This window comes from Nomascus leucogenys, chromosome 4, assembly GCF_006542625.1.
Source record: "Nomascus leucogenys isolate Asia chromosome 4, Asia_NLE_v1, whole genome shotgun sequence".
Taxonomy (NCBI): domain Eukaryota; kingdom Metazoa; phylum Chordata; class Mammalia; order Primates; family Hylobatidae; genus Nomascus; species Nomascus leucogenys.
Genome location: NC_044384.1, coordinates 73,112,964 through 73,135,044, shown reverse-complemented (window position 1 = coordinate 73,135,044; position 22,081 = coordinate 73,112,964). Strand labels below are relative to the sequence as shown.

At 46.4% G+C, this 22,081-nt stretch overlaps 1 protein-coding gene across 1 annotated transcript; it reads right to left on the bottom strand.

Moving 5' to 3' along the window:
* Positions 1 to 2,131: 2,131 nt before the first annotated feature.
* On the bottom strand, positions 2,132 to 3,108 carry MC5R (melanocortin 5 receptor). The gene is given in 2 exon segments (XM_030810112.1): positions 2,132 to 2,775; positions 2,778 to 3,108. Coding segments are annotated over 2 exon segments (975 nt in total).
* Positions 3,109 to 22,081: the final 18,973 nt, after the last annotated feature.

The window sequence follows — 22,081 nt, the reverse complement described above, 5'->3', positions numbered from 1 at the left end:
TCATGAAGCACTAGAGCAGAAAATTAGCCTATAGAGAATTGGGTTCCCAAATGGGGCCAGTGTCAACCACAGGGTTGAAGTTTCTGCCCATAGGATTGGAACTCACTTAGTACTCAGGTCTAGCAGGCAGAAGAGTCAATGCACATTTGTTTTGCAACAATAACAAGCATTCACGGTGCACCTGCTCCATGCCTGAAGCTGCTGTAGGACATGGGGCCACCGAGATGCGTGGGGCAGAAGAGAGGCCAGCTTTCACAGAAGCCAGGCTCCTGAGACACGTCCCACGGGAACAACGCACTGTAGTTCTCCATGGTGGTTACACAGGACAACTTACTGCCCATTCGTGGATACACACATGAATTTTCAGCAAAAAGGAACGGGAAACATTTGAAAAGATAGCTGCCCCTTCAAAACTCAGTTGCCAACAGCCTACTAATTTGCCAGTTTTCAAATGATTTGGATGTCTTATGCACACTCCTGTTCATGCCAGCACCGTTTCTTTCCTGGACTCTGCATTCCCAGGGGCAGGGGTCAAGTGCATAATTATTGATATGGCTGCACCCAGGAAGCCCCTCTGTCCTGGCAGGCCTCAATAGGAAGGGCCCCTCTTCTGCACTAGTGGCTCACTGTTGTGTGACCCAGTGGTCCTCTGCTTTATTTACATTTTTTCATTGGGTGCAGTCTATATGTGAATGTCCAAAACAAAGCAGAAAATAGGAGTCATACCAAAAGTTATTACAAGAGTGGACTGTGAGAGCTGCAAGGACTCCAGCCCTTTGCTTCAGAGAATGACCACACAGACCTCCTGGTGTCCAGGCCACTGCTCTGACCATTGGCCCCTGTGTCCTTCCTTAGTATTTACCCCATCTAGTCATTTCTTTTTCTTTTTCCTTTTCTTTTTTTTTTTTTTTTTTTGAGACAGAGTCTTGAACAGTTGCCCAGGCCAGATTGCAATGGTGCAATCTTGGCTCACGGCAACCTCCGGCTCATGCCTCTAATCCTAGCATTTCCTTAAAATAAAAAACAAACCCTATAGTGCTTTACAAATTTACAAGAAGCTCTCACAATTTTGCAGTTCTCACGGCCATCGTGTGCAGTCAGCACAGATGTGGAACCTGAAATGAGATGATTCAGGCCACACAGCAGTGAAAGGCAGAGTTAGGACCTGAACTCAGGTTTCCCTGCTCCAGTCTAGGTTGGGAGAAGATGGGGCTAACTCGGCTATAGGTTGGGCCCTGACCTTTGTTGGCTGCTGAAATGAGATTGACATGCTTCCAAGTACACAGGCCAGAGTTCAGACTCCAACACAGATCCAGTGTGAGCCGCTCAAAGCAAGCCTGGCTGTGGAAGTGTGCTACATGCAGCACTGGGCACCTTGAACTCCTTGAGCCCCTGGAATGCCCCCAAACACCCATTTGGAAACCCCAGATTGAGCCCAAATAAGACAGTAAGAAAGAGTCACAGAGTCTTCCACAGCACATGAGGCAAGGTTTGTAGCATAAGGTTTTATGTCTGGGTAAGCGCAACACCATGATTGACAGAAGTACAATTATTCGGACAACTATGAACACAAGCCATGAATCAAAAGTTCAGGCAAGGGGAGCAAAGAAGACATTTCAGAACAAATGAACAGATTGCTTCTGATGGAAAGAATCTGGCCACTCTTTTCTTCCCTGAAAAGCATGCATAGCTCAGAGTGCAGCCAGCAGAGTGTGGACCTGCTTCCGGGGAGAAGAAGCAATCCCACCTGGCGTCGATAGCACGGCTTTTCTTCTCGTCACAATCCGTGTTTCGTCATGCCTGGCTTGCACTCAGAGTGCTGTGCATTCCCTGAGCACATGCCTGCTAGGTGGAGGGTGGATGGGGCCCCCAGAAATGGGTGGGAGCAGTAGAAACCATAGGACACAAAAGGACAGTAAGAAATTGTCATGACTGTTCCCAGAGTGGATAAGCAACCCTTGCATGTTGGACATAATCACCAGGAACTGAACAGAGAGAGCCTCCTGGGCCCATGTCTGAGCTGGTAAAGAGAGAAAGGGGATGCTAGCACTCCCGCCTAGCCCTTGGCTGTCGCTTTGTCATAGGTGAGCAAACAAAGGAGAACAGAGCCACAGAGAGGAGCACTTTGTGCTTAATCCCTTCTGGGAAAGCTGCAGGCGATTCTGAAACCACGGCAACAAATAATCTCCTTAAAGTTCTTCCGCATCTTTCGGCTGCGGAAGGCATACATGAGAGGGTCCATCACGGAATTACACATGATGAGTATGAGGTACATATTGAAGTGAGACATGAAGCAAGAGCAGTAGAGGTTCTGAGGGCAAGAAAGCATCAAAACGCGATGGAGGAAGAACCGGGCCCAGCACACAATAAACACGCCCAGCAGCATGGTGACGGTGACCATGCCCTGCATCCTGGTCCTCTGCCGCGCAGAGCTGGCCCCGGGCAGAGCCGCGATCTGCTTGACGTGAGTCCGCGCCAGGAGGAACATGTGTATGTACAGAGACACCAGGAGGAACAGCATAGTGAAGAACATGGAGATGAGGCACAGGATGATGTAGGTGGATTCAGAGTACGGGATGAAGATGATGACGCAGCCCGTGCAGAAAGCCCAGATGCCGGCGATGATGACCCCTGAGCGCCTCGCCGTCATGATGTGGTGGTAGCGCAGGGCGGGGAAGATGGTGACGTGCCTATCCACTGCAATGGCCAGCAAGCTGCACGTGGACGCCACCACGGAAATGCAGGTCATGGAGTCAAACACATGGTCAATGTGCGCACAAAGGCGTCTGCTATCACCAGGTGCTTGTTGTTGAGTAGGTAGATGGTGATGGTCTCCCAGGCACTGGACATGCTCACCAGCATGTCGGCCACTGCCAGGCTGCACACGAAGAAGTACACGGGGGAGTGCAGGTTTTTGTTCTTCACTATGGCCCCTATGACCAAGATGTTCTCCAAGAGGCTGATGACACCCAGAGTGAGAAACACCTCCACAGCGATGCCCATGTCTTCACATGGTGAAGACTTGTTTTGGACACTGGGTCCCAAAAGGTTGCCGTCTGTGGCATTCAGGTTGAGATCCAAGAAATGCAGGTGAAATGAGGAATTCATTGCCGGAGAAATACACCTCTTGTCTTGGCAGCAAATTTACTGTAAAACATGTTTTAAATTCACAATCCAGAGAGGTTAGCAGCCTACCAAAGAAAGACAGCAGCTTGCCTAGAACCAACACAGCCTAAGAAAGGGGATGAATGACACAGTGCATCAGAAGACTGGGCTTGGCTCGCTCAATCCTTTTTTTGTTTGTTTTTTTTAAGAGACAGGGTCTCCCTATGTTGCCCAATCTGGTCTCAAACTCCTGGCTACAAGCGATCCTTCTCTCTCAGCCTCCCAAAGTGCTGGTACTACAGGGGTGAGCCACGTGCCCGGCCGCTGGCTTGCACCTTCTGACCTGCGTTCCTGAGACCTGGAAGAGTGCCCCCGGACCCGCAGATTAGAATCTTCACCAGCCTCTTCTGCTCTCCTTGCTTTCAGCTCCCAGCCTTTCACATGCATCTTACTAGAGAGACACTCACCTCCATGCGCCCAGGACAGTTTCATTTTTTATGGCTGCTCTCCTGGGCTCAAGTTCACTATCGTAAGTGTCCCCAACTCATAACCTACAAAATCCAGCCAGTCTCCCGATGTTCACATTTGTAAGGCTACTGCACGACATTCTCCTCAAGGGAGCTCCGATTTAAGACTGCACAGACCCGTATTCCCTTAAGAGAGACAGACAGGTGCATCCCGAACACTTGTCCTGACACTTCTCAGACCCACTGGGATTCAGCCTCCACAGCTGTAAGTAAGGATATAACCGGAATGGTCTGTTACCCTGAGCAAAGTCACATGTTAAAAGCTACTGTCTTAAGTTTATAAGTGTAGGCTGCACATACATGTTAAAATTGAGGAAAACAGTGCTGCTTTTACCTCAATACCTATTTTTCCCTAGCTTCTGCATTATGTGGAATTCCTTGAGGTCTGCTTGATAGTTTATTAGGTCCGCGTGAGCACAGTATTAAAAAAATAGCAATTTAAATGTACCACAGTCTTTTGTTGCAAAATTTCTCTCTTATGATTCATTTTCAAAAATCCCTTTGCCCTCCAAACTCAGATCACATCTGAAGAGAATTTCTGTCATCACTGTCATCATTAATATTGGTAATCATTTTGGGAAGGAGGGAGGGGGTGAGGGACAACAAATTACTTAATAGGTACAATGTACACTATAGGGGTGATGGCTACACTAAAAGCCCAGGCTCCACCACTATGCAATATATCCATGTAACAAAACAGCACCTGTACCCCCTAAATCTATAAAAATCAAAAAGGAAAAAATTGGTAATCATAAGCATTTATTGAACTGCAATCATTTGTTACAGCTGAGTTCCAGCTCAGATATCTCAGTAAATTATGCAATTATACTAAAATCATATCGAGCTGTGTTAAAACCTCACGGGGCAATCTAGCTGCCGCCCCGTCACTTCCACATGCAGCGGAAGCGCGATTTTGCATTTATTCTCAGGATCTCAAGGAGACAGAAAGTTGTGGCTATTTACCGGTGCTCCTCCTCTCGGGCCGCGGCGCTCAGCCCGGGCCCCCGGCGTCCCCGGGATCTGACGGGGCCGCGCGGCGCTCAGGGCCAGCCCGGGACGGTCCTCTTCCCCAGCTAGGCGGCTGCGGCTCTGCGGGGCTTTAAGCCTCCTGCCTGCCGGCGCCGGGCGGCCTCCGCTGCCACCTAGTGGCCCAGCGCGGCACAGCGGCCAGGGAACCGCGTCAGCCCGGAGCGAAAATCCTCCCCCAACACGCTCTTGAATGAATGAATGGTTGGTTGGTTGGTTGGTTGGTTGGTTGGTTGGTTGGTTGGTTGGTGGTTGGTTGGTTGGCTGGCTGGCTGGTGGTTGGTTTGGCTGGCTGGTTGCTTGGTTGGTTGCTTGGTTGGGTAGTTGGTTGGTTGAGTGGGTGGGTGGGTGGTTGCTTGTTTGGTGGTTGGTTGGTTGGGTGAGCGGGTGGTTGCTTGCTTGGTGGTTGGGTGGTTAGGGGTTAGTTAGTTGGGTAGGTGGGTGGTTGCTTGATTGGTTGATTGGTTGGTTGGTTAGGTGAGTGGATGGTTACTTGGTTGCTTGGATGGTTGGGTTGGGGGGGTTAGTTGATTGGGTAGGTGAGAGGTTGCTTGGTTGGTTGATTGGTTGGTTGGGTAGGTAGGTGGTTGCTTGGTTGGTTGATTGGTTGGTTGGATAGGTGGGTGTTTGCTTGGTTGAGTGAGTAGATGGTTACTTGGTTGCTTGCTCGCTTGCTTGGGTGGGTGGATGGGGGTTAGTTGGTTGGGTAGGTGGGTGGTTGCTTGGTTCGTTGATTGGGTAAGTGGGGGTTGGTTGGGTGGTGGGTGTTGTTGGGTATGGGTTGGTGGGTGTGGTTGCTTGGTTGGTTGGTTGGGTCAGTGGGTGTGTGGATGGGTGGTTGGGTGGGTGGTTGCTTGCTTGGTTGGTTGGGTTGGTGGGTGGGTGAATGGGTGGCTGGGTGGTTGCTTGGTTGCTTGGTTGGTTGGGTCGGTGGGTGGGTGGATGGGTGGTTGGGTGGTTGCTTGGTTGGTTGGTTGGTTGGGTGGTGGGTGGGTGGGTGGTTGGGTGGGTGGTTGCTTGGTTGGTGTGGTTGGTTGGTGGGTGGTGGGGTGGGGGGGGTGGTTGGTTGGTTGGTTGGTGTGGGTGGGTGGATGGGTGGGTGGGTGGGTGGTTGGGTGGGTGGTTGCTTGGTTGGTTGGTTGGTTGGTTGTGGTGGGTGGATGGGTGGTTGGGTGGTGGGTGGTTGGGTGGGTGTTTGCTTGGTTGGTTGGTTGGTTGGGTCAGTGGGTGGGTGGATGGGTGTTGGGTGGGTGGGTGGTTGGGTGGGTGGTTGCTTGGTTGGTTGGTTGGTTGGGTCGGTGGGTGGGTGGATGGGTGGTTGGGTGGGAGGCTGCTTGTTTGTTTTTCTGGCTGGTTGCACTTTTTGTTTCTTTTCTCTTCCTCTTGAGCACTGATTAAAATGCTCCCGAGCTCAAAGAGGGCTCTGTCACCCCGTTTCTCCTGGACAGCGGTCTCTGGGATGTCCTGATGATTGTTCTTTGGGAAGGAGGCCCAGTGCCTGGGAGCCCTCATCTCTGGCCCTACCACGCCCCTCTTTGCCCGAGGCTCTCACCCCTCCTCCAGGACTGCACGTGCCATGCCAGGCTTTATCAACCACACAGGCTTTCCTTACTCCAGCAAAAAAGAGAGCAAAGGATATCCACTCGCCAAATATCCTGGCCTTTCGCAATAGTTTCTGGACCCCACTCCTTTCTCTGACACCTAAAACTGACCTTCAACCCCCAAAAGAATCATTATACTCACAATAGGCAGAAGTGACACTGCCCTGCAAGCCAGGGCAGGATGCATGGGGCCATATCACTACCAGAGCTTTCCTCAGGCTTCACAGATGATCACAACCTTCCAGTAGTTCAAGTGTGGGGACCAGAGTCTGGCTGGCCTCACGCCACTGGAGTCCCAAGCCGTGCTGGGAGCCACGGGGTGGAACTCTAGGAGGAGGTTCTGAGTGTTGAGAATACACATTGGGAATGTGGCGTGAGGGAGGGAACCCGTTTCTGTGTGTTGAAAACATCGGCAGGGTCAAGCACTCTGGCATATAGTCCTTACATCCAAGATCAGATCGGAGAGGGCTCTGCAAAAGGTCCTGGCGTCCCAGGAAAGTGCTCAAAATGGAGGGCTCTGTGCAAGATGAGCAGCTGGACCGCATCAGGTGGCCTCCCACAGTGGCGAGGGCAGCTGGCCCAGGGGCCCTATGTGCAGGGGTGACCCAGAGTGCTGCACAGGAATTACCTTCCTCAACCTTTACAAAACCGTAGAAGTGGGTTTCTCCTCTCACAATGGAGGGAACCAGTGCTGGGAGAGGTTACTTAGCAAGCCCCGGCTTCCAGCGCTACATAGCTGAGCCCCGACTGACTCAGAGCCCAAGCACTTAGATTTTGGTATATAAGTTACCCTAACTTTGTTTAATAAACTGGGGAGATATTTCGATTATTTTTCTATTCTGAAACACCTTAGATGAGGTAGGAATTCTCGGTTTCTTGCAGGAAAATAATTGAATTAAGGTTAATAGAGTTAAGAGAATAGAGACTAAGCTCTTCAACTGTTCCTGTCATTGGAAACTGTCTCCCAAACAGCAGCCTAATGACAATGCTGGACACACACGATGACATGAGCCACCCAGGAAGGAATGTTCCTTTCCCTGTCAAAGACCAGCATAACATGCAACAACCCAGGTGTTTTATTTCTCAAACAATGACAACAGAGAGGATTCTCAATTCGAATGCACAGAGACAACCCGTGGAGTCATATCTGTGAAGGCTTGCAAGGGTGAAATCTAGCTGGACACTGGAGGTCTCGGCCTGGGTTCTCTGAGTCACAGGCTCTGAGGAGTTCACCGTGCAGGATGCTGTGGGGAAGCCTCCTGGGAGCAAGCCTGTGGAGGGAGAGATGGGACGGGAGGGAGAGAAGAGAGCTGCCAGGCAGCTCCAGCAACCTCAGCCCTCATGCCCCACCCAGCTCAGTCACCAGAAGCAAGCTGCTTCCGGGAAGGTGTGAGGCCAACCCGGAGGGGCTGACAGCTGGGGAAGGCAGCAGACCACCCCTACAGTTGGGCAGCAGGTCCTCCCCTGAGGTGTCTGGCACAGCTCTGTGTCTGTCGCTCTCGTGGCACCAGAAAACTCTTATCAAATGTCATCTCTGTGCTCAACAGAGATCGAATGTCATCTCTGTGCCACCAAGGGTCTGGACGAAGGCACTAAGAGACCTGCTGCAAGGCAAAGCTCACCCAAGTGAGCTTGAGAAAGCAAGATAATCACAAGTGCTGGGTTATGACAATTTTTAAACTCCAAGGATTACAAAATACTTTCATATATTAACTTACGTAGTCCTTAAAGCAACCCTGGAAGGTATTAACATTATTACCATATTCATAGACACAGACTCTGAGGCTCACGGAGTTTCTGACACTATTTGGCTGGTCAGTGCTGCCACCAGCTGTTGATCCAAATCTTCTCAATCCCAAGCCCATGTTTATGTAGATGCACTTGCCCACGTCACACATGAACATTGGGCAATGCGATCCTAGATATGCACGAGTTTCCCACCTTACTTAGAAAGAGAAAAGTAAATGAACATTTGCTGGGAGCCTGCAGTGTCCAATACTGTGGTCTGCATATCCGTATTCTCAGCGAATTCTCCCAGCAGCCCTGTAAAGTCGATATTCTTCCCACCATCTTACAGATGGGGAAGCTGAAGCTGTAAGTAGTCATGTGACTTCTCAGTTGGTGATGAAAGCAGGACCAGGATCTGAATCCAGACTTCCAGGTGGTATCTGTGCTTAATCACAGTCTAAGGACTCAAGTCCTGTGCCTCAGTCCCATTGCCACAGAGGAGGAAACACAGGTGCCCTGGGATCCCAAAGGAAGGCAGAGAGGAACAGGGGGAGAGCATGAAGCGAAGGGAAGAGAGTTGGACAGGCAGAGAGGCCTGTGATGGGTACGGGGTGGGCCAAAGTAGGAGATGGAAGCCAAGGGCTGAAGGGTGAAACGTGGTCACCAGGTGGGAGGAGGCTGGGGAACGTCCAGCTAGGGCGCTAAGGCGGGAGGGGTGGGTTTTTTTGAGGAAGAGAGAGAGTGCCAGTGACTGGGGAAGGAGCTTGTGAGGGCACCCAAGGCTTTGCAGGTTCTACGAAGGTACTGAGGCTAACAGTAAGGGGAAGCCTTGCCAGGCCTTAAGCAGCAGCACAACACTTTCAGATTTGTAGCGTTAGAGCAGCCCAGCCACGGCGAGGAGATGGCACTGGAGGAGCTCAGGTGGGAAGAAGGTTGTGCATCAGTGGCAGAACCTCACGAGATGAACAGGCCCCTGGGCTGAATCCCTTTCTCCATCCCCTGCCTGGGGATGCTTCCAATTCATGCTCAGGCCCAGCTCTTTGCAGCTGCATCAAAATTACCAAGTAATCCTCCCTGACTCTGCGGTGTCAAGGCTGAAAACAAAAACCGGCCCTGAACAAGCAGGCTTCACACACTGTCGGCACAGTGGGACCCTTCCACACCAACCCTCAATATTCCCTCTCAAGCCAGAAAAGGAGGACTTGAAGTGTGGGCTTTGGTGTGGGAGTTGGGGGAATTTTCAAATTTCTATTTTGGTTTTTCATTTCTGTTTAATGTTTGTTTTGTTTTGACTGCTAGAAAGACGTAATCTCTGCAATGCCATGTAGGTCAAGATTCTGAAAGTCCCTGGGGAGGGTTATGTTTGAAACTGTACACACCTCTCATCTTTGAACAGGACCCAGTAAGCATCCTTTGCACTTAGTTTAAAGCTAAGGATGTTAGCCTGAAGACCGAATAGACAGTCCTTTCCTTCCAGAAGCACATAGCTCCTGATAAGCAACTGAACTCACTGTGCTCCTGCTGAAGGGTGTAGAATCGCTCACTGGGGAGACACTCAGAGATGCCTTAGTCCAGCACCCAGGTAATCACTGGGAAGTTAGCCACAAGATCTGGAGAGGAAGTCTCTTTTCCAGTATTTCAATCTTGCAGTTCTTGGAGTTACTTAGCCAGTTTTTGCTAAGAAGACTCTTCAATACTAATTGTTACTTCAGGCTTCTGAAAAACTTCTTGATGCTCCTTCTACCCCAAATTATTTCCATCTCTCCTCCCTTTGTCCTCTAACCTCCTGTTCCTCCTTTAGGCCCAGGCCCGTACCTCCTGCTGGGACTCTTCTGTGGACACCCCTACACCTGCCTGAGTGGCAGCCCCATTCACTTCCCCAACCCAGCTCCGATCTTACTGCAGGGTAATTATCTGCCTGTCTCAACTCCTGCCCCGGAGCACTGTGAATCCTGCTAGGCAGAGGACTCCCAGTGGTGGCCCCAGTGACCACCAGCATTGGGCTGACCCCTCCCAGCCACGTGGACCCAGTGTGGCCTGCACAGTCCTTTAGCTACAAGGATTCATTTGAGGGTCAGCCCATGACCCAATCCAGACAAACGAGATTAACGCAGACTTCTAGGAACTTCTGGGAAGGAATGTTCTCCTTCTTCGGTGGCAGCTACCACAGAGATGCACTGTCTCCCCCACTATGCGTGATTTAAAGCCTAACAGAGCCCTGGTTGTTGCTGACCACCTGCTTTCCACCCCAGGACAGCCAAGCCTCGGGTTGTGCCAGCGTCATGCAGGACCAGCCTCGAGGTGGGAGCAGAAGCAGGACCTGGTGCTGCTGACCCCACCAGTCCAGCCCTTCACAAGCCTGAGTTTTTCCGGACTCTTCAGTTCCCTGAGTTAATACATTCCCTTTATCATTTAAACAAGTTGGATTTGGTTTTCTTACTCTTGCCACCAAGAAAATCCTAGTCCTCAAATCCTACTGCACACTTACTTTTCTCTGGATTATTCTATTATATCACAGCCTAGCAGAGCATCAAATTCTTACACACAGTTGTCACCATCTTAACAGTACAGTGTTCATCTTTCAAGTTGAACAGTAACAGTAACTTTCAAGTTGAAAGTAACAGTGTTCATCTTTCAAGTTGAGCAGCTCTCGCCTCCTTCTCATTGTACACTGTGACTGTGTATTAAGAATGCCTATTTGAGTTGGTTATGAACATTCAGATCCATTTTTTTTCTGTCATTACACAGTCCTTCCCTAGATTGATCAACACATTCTACTTAGGATATCAGTCTTCCTTGTTACAAAATTCCAGGCTGCAAAAAATAACGTCGGAAGACACTGGGAAAAATACCTGTGATATGTGTGACTGAGCACCATTCTCTCTTTCCAGACCACTTAGAAATCAGTCCTCAGGAAACAAGGAAGACACTGCAGCGGGGAAATGAGCAAGAGGTGTCTGCAGTCTTCTCTACTTATTCCCTAGTTTCTAGGGCCCCAAAGCAGCCACCCCAAGCCCAGCCGGCATGACCTGCTGTCTGCAAGAACCACAACCAAACCATTGCTAGTGTAGGGGTCAGCTGTGGCCTCAGCAATGCTGCATAATAAACTACCCTAAAGTATAGGGGCTTAAAATGAAAATGACCTACTCTCATGCTCAATTCAACTGCAACTCAGCAAGGCTATGCCAGACCTTAAGCTCTAAGACCCAGACTGAAGGTGGTTTGAAGTCTGCTCAGGCTTTGGCCCACTGGCTAGGAGGTGCAGTCCCTACCTCACTGGGGCTCAAAGATGAGGGGACAGTGGTGGCCTGGGGCATATTCTCCTGCCAGACCATGAGAGCTAAGCACCATACTTGAGGCCTATGATTGGGACCATTTCATCTACCAAAGCAGGTTGCATAGCCAAGCCCAACCTCGATGGGCAGTGAAGCACTCCTCCCAGAGTGGGGAAGGAAACATGGAATAAACACTTCCCAAGCAGTAATCCAGACCATCACAGCTAGTCTCTGTGTCCAAATGCTCAATAGCTCATCTGATTGGCCCAGCTCGTGAGTCACTGATCAGGCATAAGCCAATCACCTTGGCCAGGTCGGGTGTTCACGTAGTTCCACACTCAGTCCAGGGACCCACTTCTTCCTTCTTCCTCCAGGATAGAGGAGCATGCAGCACCCAGAAAGGGGGCAGGCATGAGGCCACCACCAGAAAGTTCCTTCCTCAGTTTTCATCACTGGCATCTGGACAAGAGAGAAGAGTTTTGACCTTTGAAAGCCACACATTGAAGTCCCAGTGCATGTGACAAGAGTACATATGACTCTGGTATAACCCATTTATTTCAAGAAGACAGTTAAGAGAACAATTTAAAAAATCATAATGTTTAAAAATGTGTTTTATTTCAAAGAAATCAGTGATTTGAGGAATAAATATAAAACAAATTAAATAGAATTACACATCCAGTTTTCTTTCTTTCCTGGGTAGCTTCTTTAGGTATGGAGAGGAGGTAAACGAGAGAAAGAAATATCAGTCAATCAAGATATATTTTTCAAAAGTATCCACAGTGGGTAGTAAAAGTCTGCAACGTAATGACAATCACAATGAGTGTTCGCTCACTGTCTGCTAATAGAAGTGAGATATATGTCAGTGATGGAGAATATATTTCTTCAGTCTCCACAGCAGATCATTGATATTAAGGTTTTACTGTTGCGATTTGCTCTTATTTATTTTATATTTTTAGAAACTCTGTATTTATTAATTTGGAAAGCTTGAGCCGTGAGCTCTTTCGTAGGAGAGAACGCAACTGAGGGCAGTAGCCCAAAGCATTCCAGGTCCATTCTGTGGACCACACCTTCTGAGCTAATGTAGGTTAGCTTTTAGACTCCTGCCATCATGCACCATTTACTAAATACCGTGCTGAATCTAAATTTGTTTAAGTAGAAACTAAGGAAGAATTTTCATGGTCCTTCCATTTACTTCTTGAATTTCCTCATTTCCACACATATCAAAGACACACATAAAATAGATACTGGTCTTGGCCGGGCGTGGTTGCTCATGCCTGTAATCCCAGCAATTTGGGAGGCCAAGGTGGGTGGATCACCTGAGGTCAGTATTTTGAGACCATCCTGGCCAACATGGTGAAACCCCGTCTCTACTAAAAACACAAAAATGAGTTGGGTGTGGTGGTGCACACCTGTAGTCTCAGCTACTTGGCAGGCCGAGGCAGGAGAATCACTTGAACCTGCGAGGCAGAGGTTGCAGTGAGCCAAGATAGTGCCACTGCACTCCAGCCTGGGCGACAGAGTGCGACTCCATCTCCAAAAAAAAAAAAAAAGATACTGGTCTTTCAAAACTCACATAGTCACTGAAATCCACAAATGTGAAGAGGCTCTGCCAGGTACGATGCTAATCACCATAGTTAATTGTTTCTTTGGAATGAACATCTTTAGGATGATAGCTTTATCTTTCATTTGGACTATTTCCTTAGATAAACTCTCAGCAGGGGGTAATAGGGTCTGCCTAAACTCTAGCAGTAACGTAAATATCAATTGCTTGCCTTAAAAACTAACATTGTTAGTTTTCCATGAATGCTTCTTCATCCTCTCAAGTTTCTAGCTGCACATGGATGAATTAGAGGGAAAAAAGAAGCATTTACTCAAAAATACCTCTACACAAATCAAGCAGTGTCTCATTTAAAATTTGCTTAATTCTTGTCTAAATTATGCTACTATCAAAGTCAACATGTTTTCTATTAATAAGAGTGAAGTTCAATTTAAAAAATACTCAATAACAGGCTGGGCATGGTGTCTTATGCCTGTAATTCCAGCACTTTGGGAGGCTGAAACCAGAGGATCCCTTGAAGCCAGGAGTTCAAGACCAGCCTGGGCAACAAAGCAAGACCCCATCTCTACAAAGAATAGAATAAAATAATTAGCCGGGTGAGGTGGCATGCACCTGTAGCCCCAGCTACTCAGGAGGCTGAGGCGGGAGGATTGCACGAGCCCAGGAGTTTGAGGCAGCAGTGAGCTATGGGCACACCATTGCACTCCAGCCTGAGTGACACAGATAGACCCTGTCTCTGGAAAAAAAAAAAAAAAAGTTTTTTTTAAAGGTACTCAATAACAGGCTGAATGTAAATCCACTCCCAGAAACTAAGGCAAGCAATTGATGTTTACATTACTGCTACAGTTTAAGCAGACCCTGTTATCCCCTGCTGAGACTTTATCTAAGGAAGTAGTCCAAATGAAGGATAAAGCTATCATGATGAAGACAGTCATTGCAGAATTATTCATAATTTCAAAAAAAGTAACAATAGGATAATGATAAATTAAATAATTATGTCTACTGAGAGGACTATTACACAGTCATTAAAAATTATGAAACGCAAGGCCAGGCACAGTGGCTCACGTCTGTAATCCCAGCACTTTGGGAGGCTGAGGCGGGTGGATTACCTGAGGTCAGGAGTTCAGATCAGTGTGGGCAACATGGTGAAACCCCATCTCTACTGAAAATACAAAAATTAGCCTGGCATGGTGGTGTGCACCTGTAATCCCAGCTACTTTGCAGGCTGAGGCACGAGAATCACTTGAACCCGGGAAGCAGAAGTTGCAGTGAGCCGAGATTGCACCACTGCACTCCAGCCTGGGTGACAGAGCAAGACTCCATCTTGGAAGAAAAAAAAAAGAAAATCATTAATCAGTTTTAAAATGTTTACAATATAATAAGATGCAAATATACATTATGATTGTAATCATGTTAGAATATTTATGCATTTGGACAATGGCCAGTGGGAAATAAAAATGAAAATGGATTAGGGCATTGGGCTCAAAGATTGTTTTTCCCTGTTTTCCCAAACTTTGAATTTATTAATTTTATGATGCCTGACCTGAAGCATAATGAAGTTTGACATCAGTCAGTGCAAAGCTCCAGGATGACCCTAGTCCCTTTAAGATTGGACAAGGCATACAGAATGCTTAGTGGTACACCCATCTGATGGAAAATTGCACAGATGGTTTTTAAAATTTTTATGTATCGGCAGGGAACGATATTGGTGGCCTATGGCTAAATGTATGATCCCAATTTTGTTTAGGTAGATAGATGATTGATGGAAAACAACAGATAGGACTTTTATAATCAAAGCAAACAGACCACAGATAACCAAAATTGTTACCTCTGGTTGGTACAATTATTGATGAATTTTATTTTCTTCTGCATACTTTTCTCTAGTTTCCGATCTTCTACAATAAATATATTTTATATTTGTAATGGTAAGCTATAAACATTATTTTTAAAATAAAAAAGCTGCATCTCTCAGCAATGTGTCAGTATGGATAACCTTGCAAAACTCTTTGGCCCACCCCGATGGGCCTGACTCCTATCCTACTCGAATCTGCTAGCTTTTGCTTTGCTCACTGGGTTCTCCTCCAGAAATTCGAGCCCCTGCTGACACAGTCAATCCCTCTGGAATGTAGCACCGTTTAACTCCAACTCTGTTGCAATAAACACGCATTTGCCTCTGCTTCAACTCTTACCTTCTTCAGTTTTAGCTGGTATCAACTCAAGCAGGGATTTTCTCCCTGGGTTCCTACATTGCCTTAATTCATTCCTGGTTAGACCCAGCCCACAGAGTTGTGACTCATGTGGCTTTTTGCTGCCCTCTCCTGATCATAGATGGCACTACCTCAGCTGCCTCATGAAAGTCTATTGTACCAACATCCAATATTCAGAAGAAACCTTACAACATTAGGCTCTGGTAATTAAGGAGGGCAGCTGTAGAATTCATATGCTGAAAACTTTTATTCTATCTTAACCAAGATAGAAATAACAGAACGAAAGCCTGCTGCATATCTGTCAATGTGTGGGTCTCACTAGCCATAACAAAATTATTCATCACAGCTTCAGACTGGTATATTTGGAACTTTTGGGATTACTGATGTTGCAATTTTCAGCAGCTCATGATTGCTCTTAGGCTTAAATTTCACAGATGGATCAGATACTGCAGTGTCTACCTTTGCACAGGAATGTGAGAATTTTGAAAGGCCAACCAACAAATTGCCAAAAGCAAAGCTCATGTTGACACTTTCCAAATAAACCTCTTGGCTGAACCAAGTGTAGACATTCACAAAGACCCAAGGACACATCCTGATATGAGATGATGCTTTGCTACACGTCTCAGATATTAAAGGACAGTGCCTGCTACAAACGATGCACGCATCAGAGCAGGTGTTCTTGCATTCAGGCTCGGCAGAACAACATAAGTACACATGTCCCCAAACCAGATCAGCTCAGATCTAACAGTACCCGCTCCAACTCCACAGGCTGAATACTTGAAAGCTGTTTGTAAGGATGTGAAGAACACATTCCACACTAAGGGCAGCCATGGAGATCTTCCTTCTCCACAGGTTTCCGCCAAGCAAAGTCTGAAAAGATAGTGCAGGCTATGTTTTTTTTTTTTTAATATACGCTGAATCAAAATTTTGAAACACGATGTTGAACCAGGTGCCATATCAAATTTTCCATCCCTGAATACCTCACTCAACCAGAGCCAGTTTATATGGCACCTTGGTGTTAGTTGGGGAAAGTGGTCTCCTCGGGGCAGACAGGCCCGCTGGCGTGTGGTTTGGTGATGAGACCCTGACTCACCTCTTCCTGCAGGAGAACACCGCTCCCAAACCGCCCAGGCACACAGCTTGGGAGGCAGAGCATCGAGACTGGCTCCCGTTACTCTTTCAACTGTGGCCCTGGCGCAGCAAAATACATGCCATAGACGTTCTCTAAGAAACCTTTTGTTTACAAGGAATTGCTTGAAGTCATATCAAGTTATTGGATGTTTAGCATAAGGATTCAAATGCCGGGAACCAGGAAAAGCCAAACAATTGACCTTAGGTCCCTTTGGGGCTGCTGGCTGAAATGGATGGGAAACCTGTGGTCCAAATAACAGCTGATGAAGACGTGGCAATTTTCATAGGTGGGGAACATGGTACCCAACATGGTTTCATGGAGTTATTTTTATCTGAGAGACTGGAGATGGTTCATTTCCTTTAGAAGAACTCAGCTGGAATGGTCACCAAGCTTTGTCAATACAAATGGAAGCTACTTCTACCAATCATCCATCAGGCATTTTTGGAATGCCCAGATGTCTGAGACAATTATAAACAAATTCTAGACCCTGGACCAATGCCACCTGTCCTTGATCACTAATCATTAGTGGATATTACAGAGTTGAACCTAGATAGGTTCCTGCTACTGCAGTTGAGGTCCGAAGGCCCGGGTGGTCCCAGACCTGGGTTACAGACAGCCTGTGTGTCAATGCCTTGCTCATCAAGGATGTCTTCGCACTGTGGACGCACATCCTCTAAAACTAGCAGATATGTATTTACTTATCTATAGTCAACACCCCTTGAAAGGGACTCGCCAGAGCCATGAGGGCTTACGGAGCTCTTACCACTGCTGAACTGGGCCCCTAATATACCTACATCCACTCATGTATCTTCATGAAAGAGGGTTTTTCTGCCCAACAGAATGTGGTTAAGTAAGTGCGGAGGGTGTTCTGTATGCAAAAGGTCGCTGTGATTTGATGTGAGCGACTTCTCTTCCGTTACTATAGCTGAGAACTAAAGCAAGTTTTCTCAGGTGCTAAAGGATGAGGAGGGATATGATACTTCAAAATGTTTTGTAAAATAGCTTTGTAATATAAACCAAAAATAAAATTCTAAGCCCCCCAACTAACTGAATGGACTCCTGTCTGCCCAGGAACTTCCAAAGAAACCTGAAAAACTGGTTCAGGCCATGATGGGAAGGTGGGGCTGGACATGCTCATTATACCCTCCTGCCTGTGGAGTGCAGGCACCACTGATCAGCATTAACATTAAAACAGAGATCTTAAGACTGACAGAACACACTCCTCATAGCAATAAGATACCAAATCCAACCTGACCCTAGTACAGCATCACATGACAGATAGCAGGTCTTGAAAGGAATCAAAGTATTTTTCCCAAAAATCTATTTCTTTGACATATTTTAGAATGGCCCTGCACAGTTGTGATTTGTGGGGAAAATTTGCATTATTCAGAGACTCTCCTTCCCTTACTAGGTCTTTTCCAGAGAGCCTGGCACCTTTTAAAGGTCTGAAAGGAAACATTTGCCATCTATTATCTCTAGGGGCAGCCACCCATGAGACTTCATCTGCATAATAAGAACCTTGGTCTCACAACGCCTTATCTCAACCCAGACACTCCTCTCTATTGACTCCAGGTCTTTAGATGTAACTTAATTCTTCTAACGAATTGCCAATCAGAAAATGTTTGAATCCAGCTATGACCTGTAAGCCCCCACTTCGAGTTGTCCCGCCGTCTGGGCCAAACCAATGTATACCCCACATGTATTAACTGATGTCTTATGTCTCCATAAAACATATGAAACCAAGCTATAACTAAATCACCCTGGGCACATGTTCTCAGGATCTCCTGAGGCTGTGTCATAAGCCACAGTCCTCACACAGGGCTCAGAATAAATCTCTTCAAATACTTTACAGAGTTCAGTATTTTTCATCAAGAGCAATCAAAGGATGTCTAAGTATAAAGAGTGTTTAAGTGTTTTACAGCTGCCCTAGGGCAGCTCTGCACTTCTCTCTGGGGAGACCTGGAAGTCTGCACTGATGCCTGACCAAGATAAGGATAGGTGAGCTAATTAGTGATTTGTATGCTGTTTAAAGTTCACGATTTGCCTGGCAGCACCTGGGCCAGGTTACTAACCAGATGGCTTGCACATGGCATAACCAGTTAGCCAGACTGGCTTGGCTATGTGACAAAAGAGTGTGAACCCAAAAGTATCTGAGACAGGTCTTAATCAATTTAGAAAGGTTATTTTGCCAAGGTTAAGGACATGCTCATGACACAGCCTCAGGAGGTCCTGACGACATGTGCTCAAGGTGGTCGGGGCACAGCTTGGTTTTACATTTTAGAGAGACATGAGACATGAATCAATATGTGTAAGATGTACATTGGTTTAGGGCAACTCAAAGCAAGGGCTTCCAGGTCTCAGGTGAGCAGAGGGATGACCTTGAGTTCTGTTCTTTGTCCTGCACCTGTGAAGATAAGCTACCAATTTACCTTGCCAGGGTGAAATTCAACAGAACTGTTTTAGGGCAAAGATCTTGAGGCCCACAGGGAATTTCCTCGTGGGCCAACTGTGAGAGAGGCATGTAGCTTTATCTTTGTATCTATCTTATTTAGGAATAAAATGGGCCGCAGGCTTGCCTGACACGGTTCTCAGCTTGACTTTTCCTTTTGGCTTAGTGATTTTGGGGTCCTGAGATTTATTTTCCTTTCACAAGGATGTGAAAGACTCTGCTGGAAACTTTTGGAATTCTCCTGAAACCAACATTCCTCCCACTACTGGTGGGGCTTCCCAGTCCAGAGAAGGCATGCGTTTTCCATGAATAAAAAAGGGCCCTGGGAGCTCACCTGGAGGGCTCTGCCCAATTCTCATCACCCTTTTTCCCTGTTGTGCCAGCTCCAGAGCCCTCAGAGCAAGTCACATGTGAGTGTACTCCGTGCAGTCTTATGAGTCCTCTCCTATATTTTTTAAGAGACTTTATTTTTTAAGCAGTTTGGGTTTACAGAAAAATTGTGCATCAAATCCAGAGTTTCCATAGGCCCCTTTTCTCCCAACATAGTTTCCTCTATTATTAATATTTTGCAGCATTACTATAGTTGAGAACTGCAGTAAGCATTTTTGTTTTGTTTTGTTTTGTTTTCAGACAGGGTCTCACTCTGTCACCAGGCTGGAGTGCAGTGGCACAATCTCAGCTCACTGCAACCTCTGCCTCCCAGGTTCAAGTGATTCTCCTGCCTCAGTTTCCCGAGTAGCTGGGATTACAGGTACCCACAACCACGCCCAGCTAATTTTTGTATTTTTAGTAGAGATGGTGTTTTGCCATGTTGGCCAGGCTGGTCTTGAACTCCTGAGCTCAAGTGATCCGCTCACCTTGGCCTACCAAAGTGCTGGGATTACAGGCATGAGCCACTGCACCCAGCCTGTAGTGAGCTTTTTTAGGTGATGAAGCTTTTTTAGGGAGTGATATAATAGCCAGAACATTTAGTGTAGACATTTGTTAGAATTAATGAACCAATATTGATATGTAATTTAGTGTGGCTGAAGTCCACAGTTTACATTAGGGTTCACTCTGTGTTGCACACTCTCTGGGCTCTGACAAATGTACAGTGACAGGTGTGCACCATCACAGCAGCATACAGAACGGTTTCACTGCCCTAAAAATGCTATGTGCTCTGCTTTATCCATCCATCCCAAATCTCACTGATCCAACCAACACTGACTTGGGATCTAACAACCACTAATCTTTTTAAGTTCTCTATAGTTTTGCCTCTTCCAGGATGTCAGAGAGTTGGAATCATACAGCATGAAGTTTCTTTCATGTCTTTCCATGGCTTGATAGCTCATTTCTTTTTATCAGTGACTAATACTCCATTGTATAGATAGGCTAGTTATTTTATCCTTTCACCTATTGAAAAATATCTTAGTTGCTTTTAGATTTTGCCAACTATGAAAAATGCTGCTATAAACATTCATGTCCAGATAATATCACTGGATATAGAATTTAGGTTAGTGAGTTTTGGCTCTCAACACATTAAGACATATTTCACACCACCGTTTTCTAGCGTTCATGGTTTCTGAAGATAATTCTGATGTAATTCTTATCCCTGCCCCTCTATAGGTAAGTGTTTTTCCCCTCTGGCTTCCTTCATGACTTTCTCAAGTTTGAATATAATATACTGAGGATTGGGCCGGGCACCCGGTGGCTCGCGCCTATAATCCCAGCATTCTGGGAGGCCAAGGTGGATGGATCACCTGAGGTTGGGAGTTCGAGACCAGCCTGGCCAACATGGTGAAATTCCGTCTTTATTAAAAATACAAAAATTAGCCAGGTGTGGTGGTGCGTGCCTGTAATACCAGCTACTTGGGAGGCTGAAGAAGAAGAATTTCTTGAACCCAGGAGGCGGAGGTTGCAGTGAGCTAAGACTATGCCATTGCACTTCAGCCTGGGGAACAAGAGTGAAACTCTGCCTCAAAAAAAAAAAAATGCTATATATATATGACTAAGCTCTGATTTTTTTGTCTTACCCAAATTCCTTTCTAAGGGGTCTGTGGAGTCACGCCTTACAAACCATAAATTCTCACCAGACGGGTTTTATTTAACCCTGTATATCGTGACTTACTTTCCAGTCTGACTCTGGCATAACAAGGAAGAAAATCAAAATGTTTTACCTCAAAATATATTTCCTTGCCATACCTTGAAATTGCCCTGCAAAGTCTCTTGTGGGGAAAATCCACAATCTATAGAAAATCCCCTTCCCCCTTTGTTTTCCTTCCTTCCTTGGATCCAGGAGATAATCAACTAAGAGCCGAGCACCCTTTTAAGTCAGATAAGAAACAATTTACAACCTGCTCTCTCTAAAGTCTGCTAGCTAAGAGCTTCCTCTGCACAGTAAAACTTGGTCTCCACAATCCTTCATCTTTCACCTGAACATTCTTTTCTATTGATCCCAGGTCTTCAGACAAACTCAACCAATCCTCAACCAGAAAATGTTTAAATTTACCCATAGCCTGGAAGCCCCTGCTTTGAGTTGTCCCACCTCTCTGAACCAAACCAATATATTTCTTAAATGTATTTGATTGATGTCTTATGCCTTACTAAAATATATAAACAAGTTGTACCCTGACCACTTTGGACACATGTTCTCAGGACTTCCTGAGGGCTGTGTCATGGGCCATGGTCACTCATATTTGGCTCAGAATAAATCTCTTCAAATATTTTAGAGTTTCACTCTTTTTGTCAACAAAACCGAGGTGTGGATTTTTTTGTGATTGATCCTGCCTGGTGTTCTCTGAGCTTCATGGATCGGTGGTTTGTTGCCTGTCATTAATTTTGGAAAATTCTCAGCCATTATTACTTCAAATTTTTCTTCTGCTCATTTCTCTTTTTCTTTTCCTTTCAGTGTTTCTGTTGTCCACAGTTACACCTTTAATAATTGTCTCACAGTTCTTGGATATTCCATTTCATTTTTTTTAATTCTATGTTTTATCTTTGCTTTGCAGTGTGGGAAGTGTCTGTTGACATATCAAGTCACTGGTTCCTTTCTTGGCCATGTCCAGTCTGACCATGAGCCCATCAAAGGCATTCTTCCTTTCTGTCACAGTGTTTTTTTGACTTCTGCCATTTCCCTTTATTTTTTTTAACTTTTATTTTAGATTCTGGGTGTACATGTGCAGATTTGTTACATGGGTATATTGCACTCAGATAGTACTCACCAGGTGGTTTTCAACCCATGCCCTCTTGCTGCCTCCCCCTCTAGTGGTCTGCAGTGTCGAGCGTTCCATGTTTATGTCCGTGGGTGCTCAATGTTTAGCTCTCACTTATAAGTGAGAACATGCTGTTTCTGATTTTCTGTTCCTGCATTAATTTGCTAAGGATTAAGCAGTTTAGAGATTTCTCAAAGAACTTAAAACAGAGCTACCATTTGACCCAGCAATCCCATTTCTAGGCATATACCCAAAGAAAAATAGATCATTATACCAAAAAGA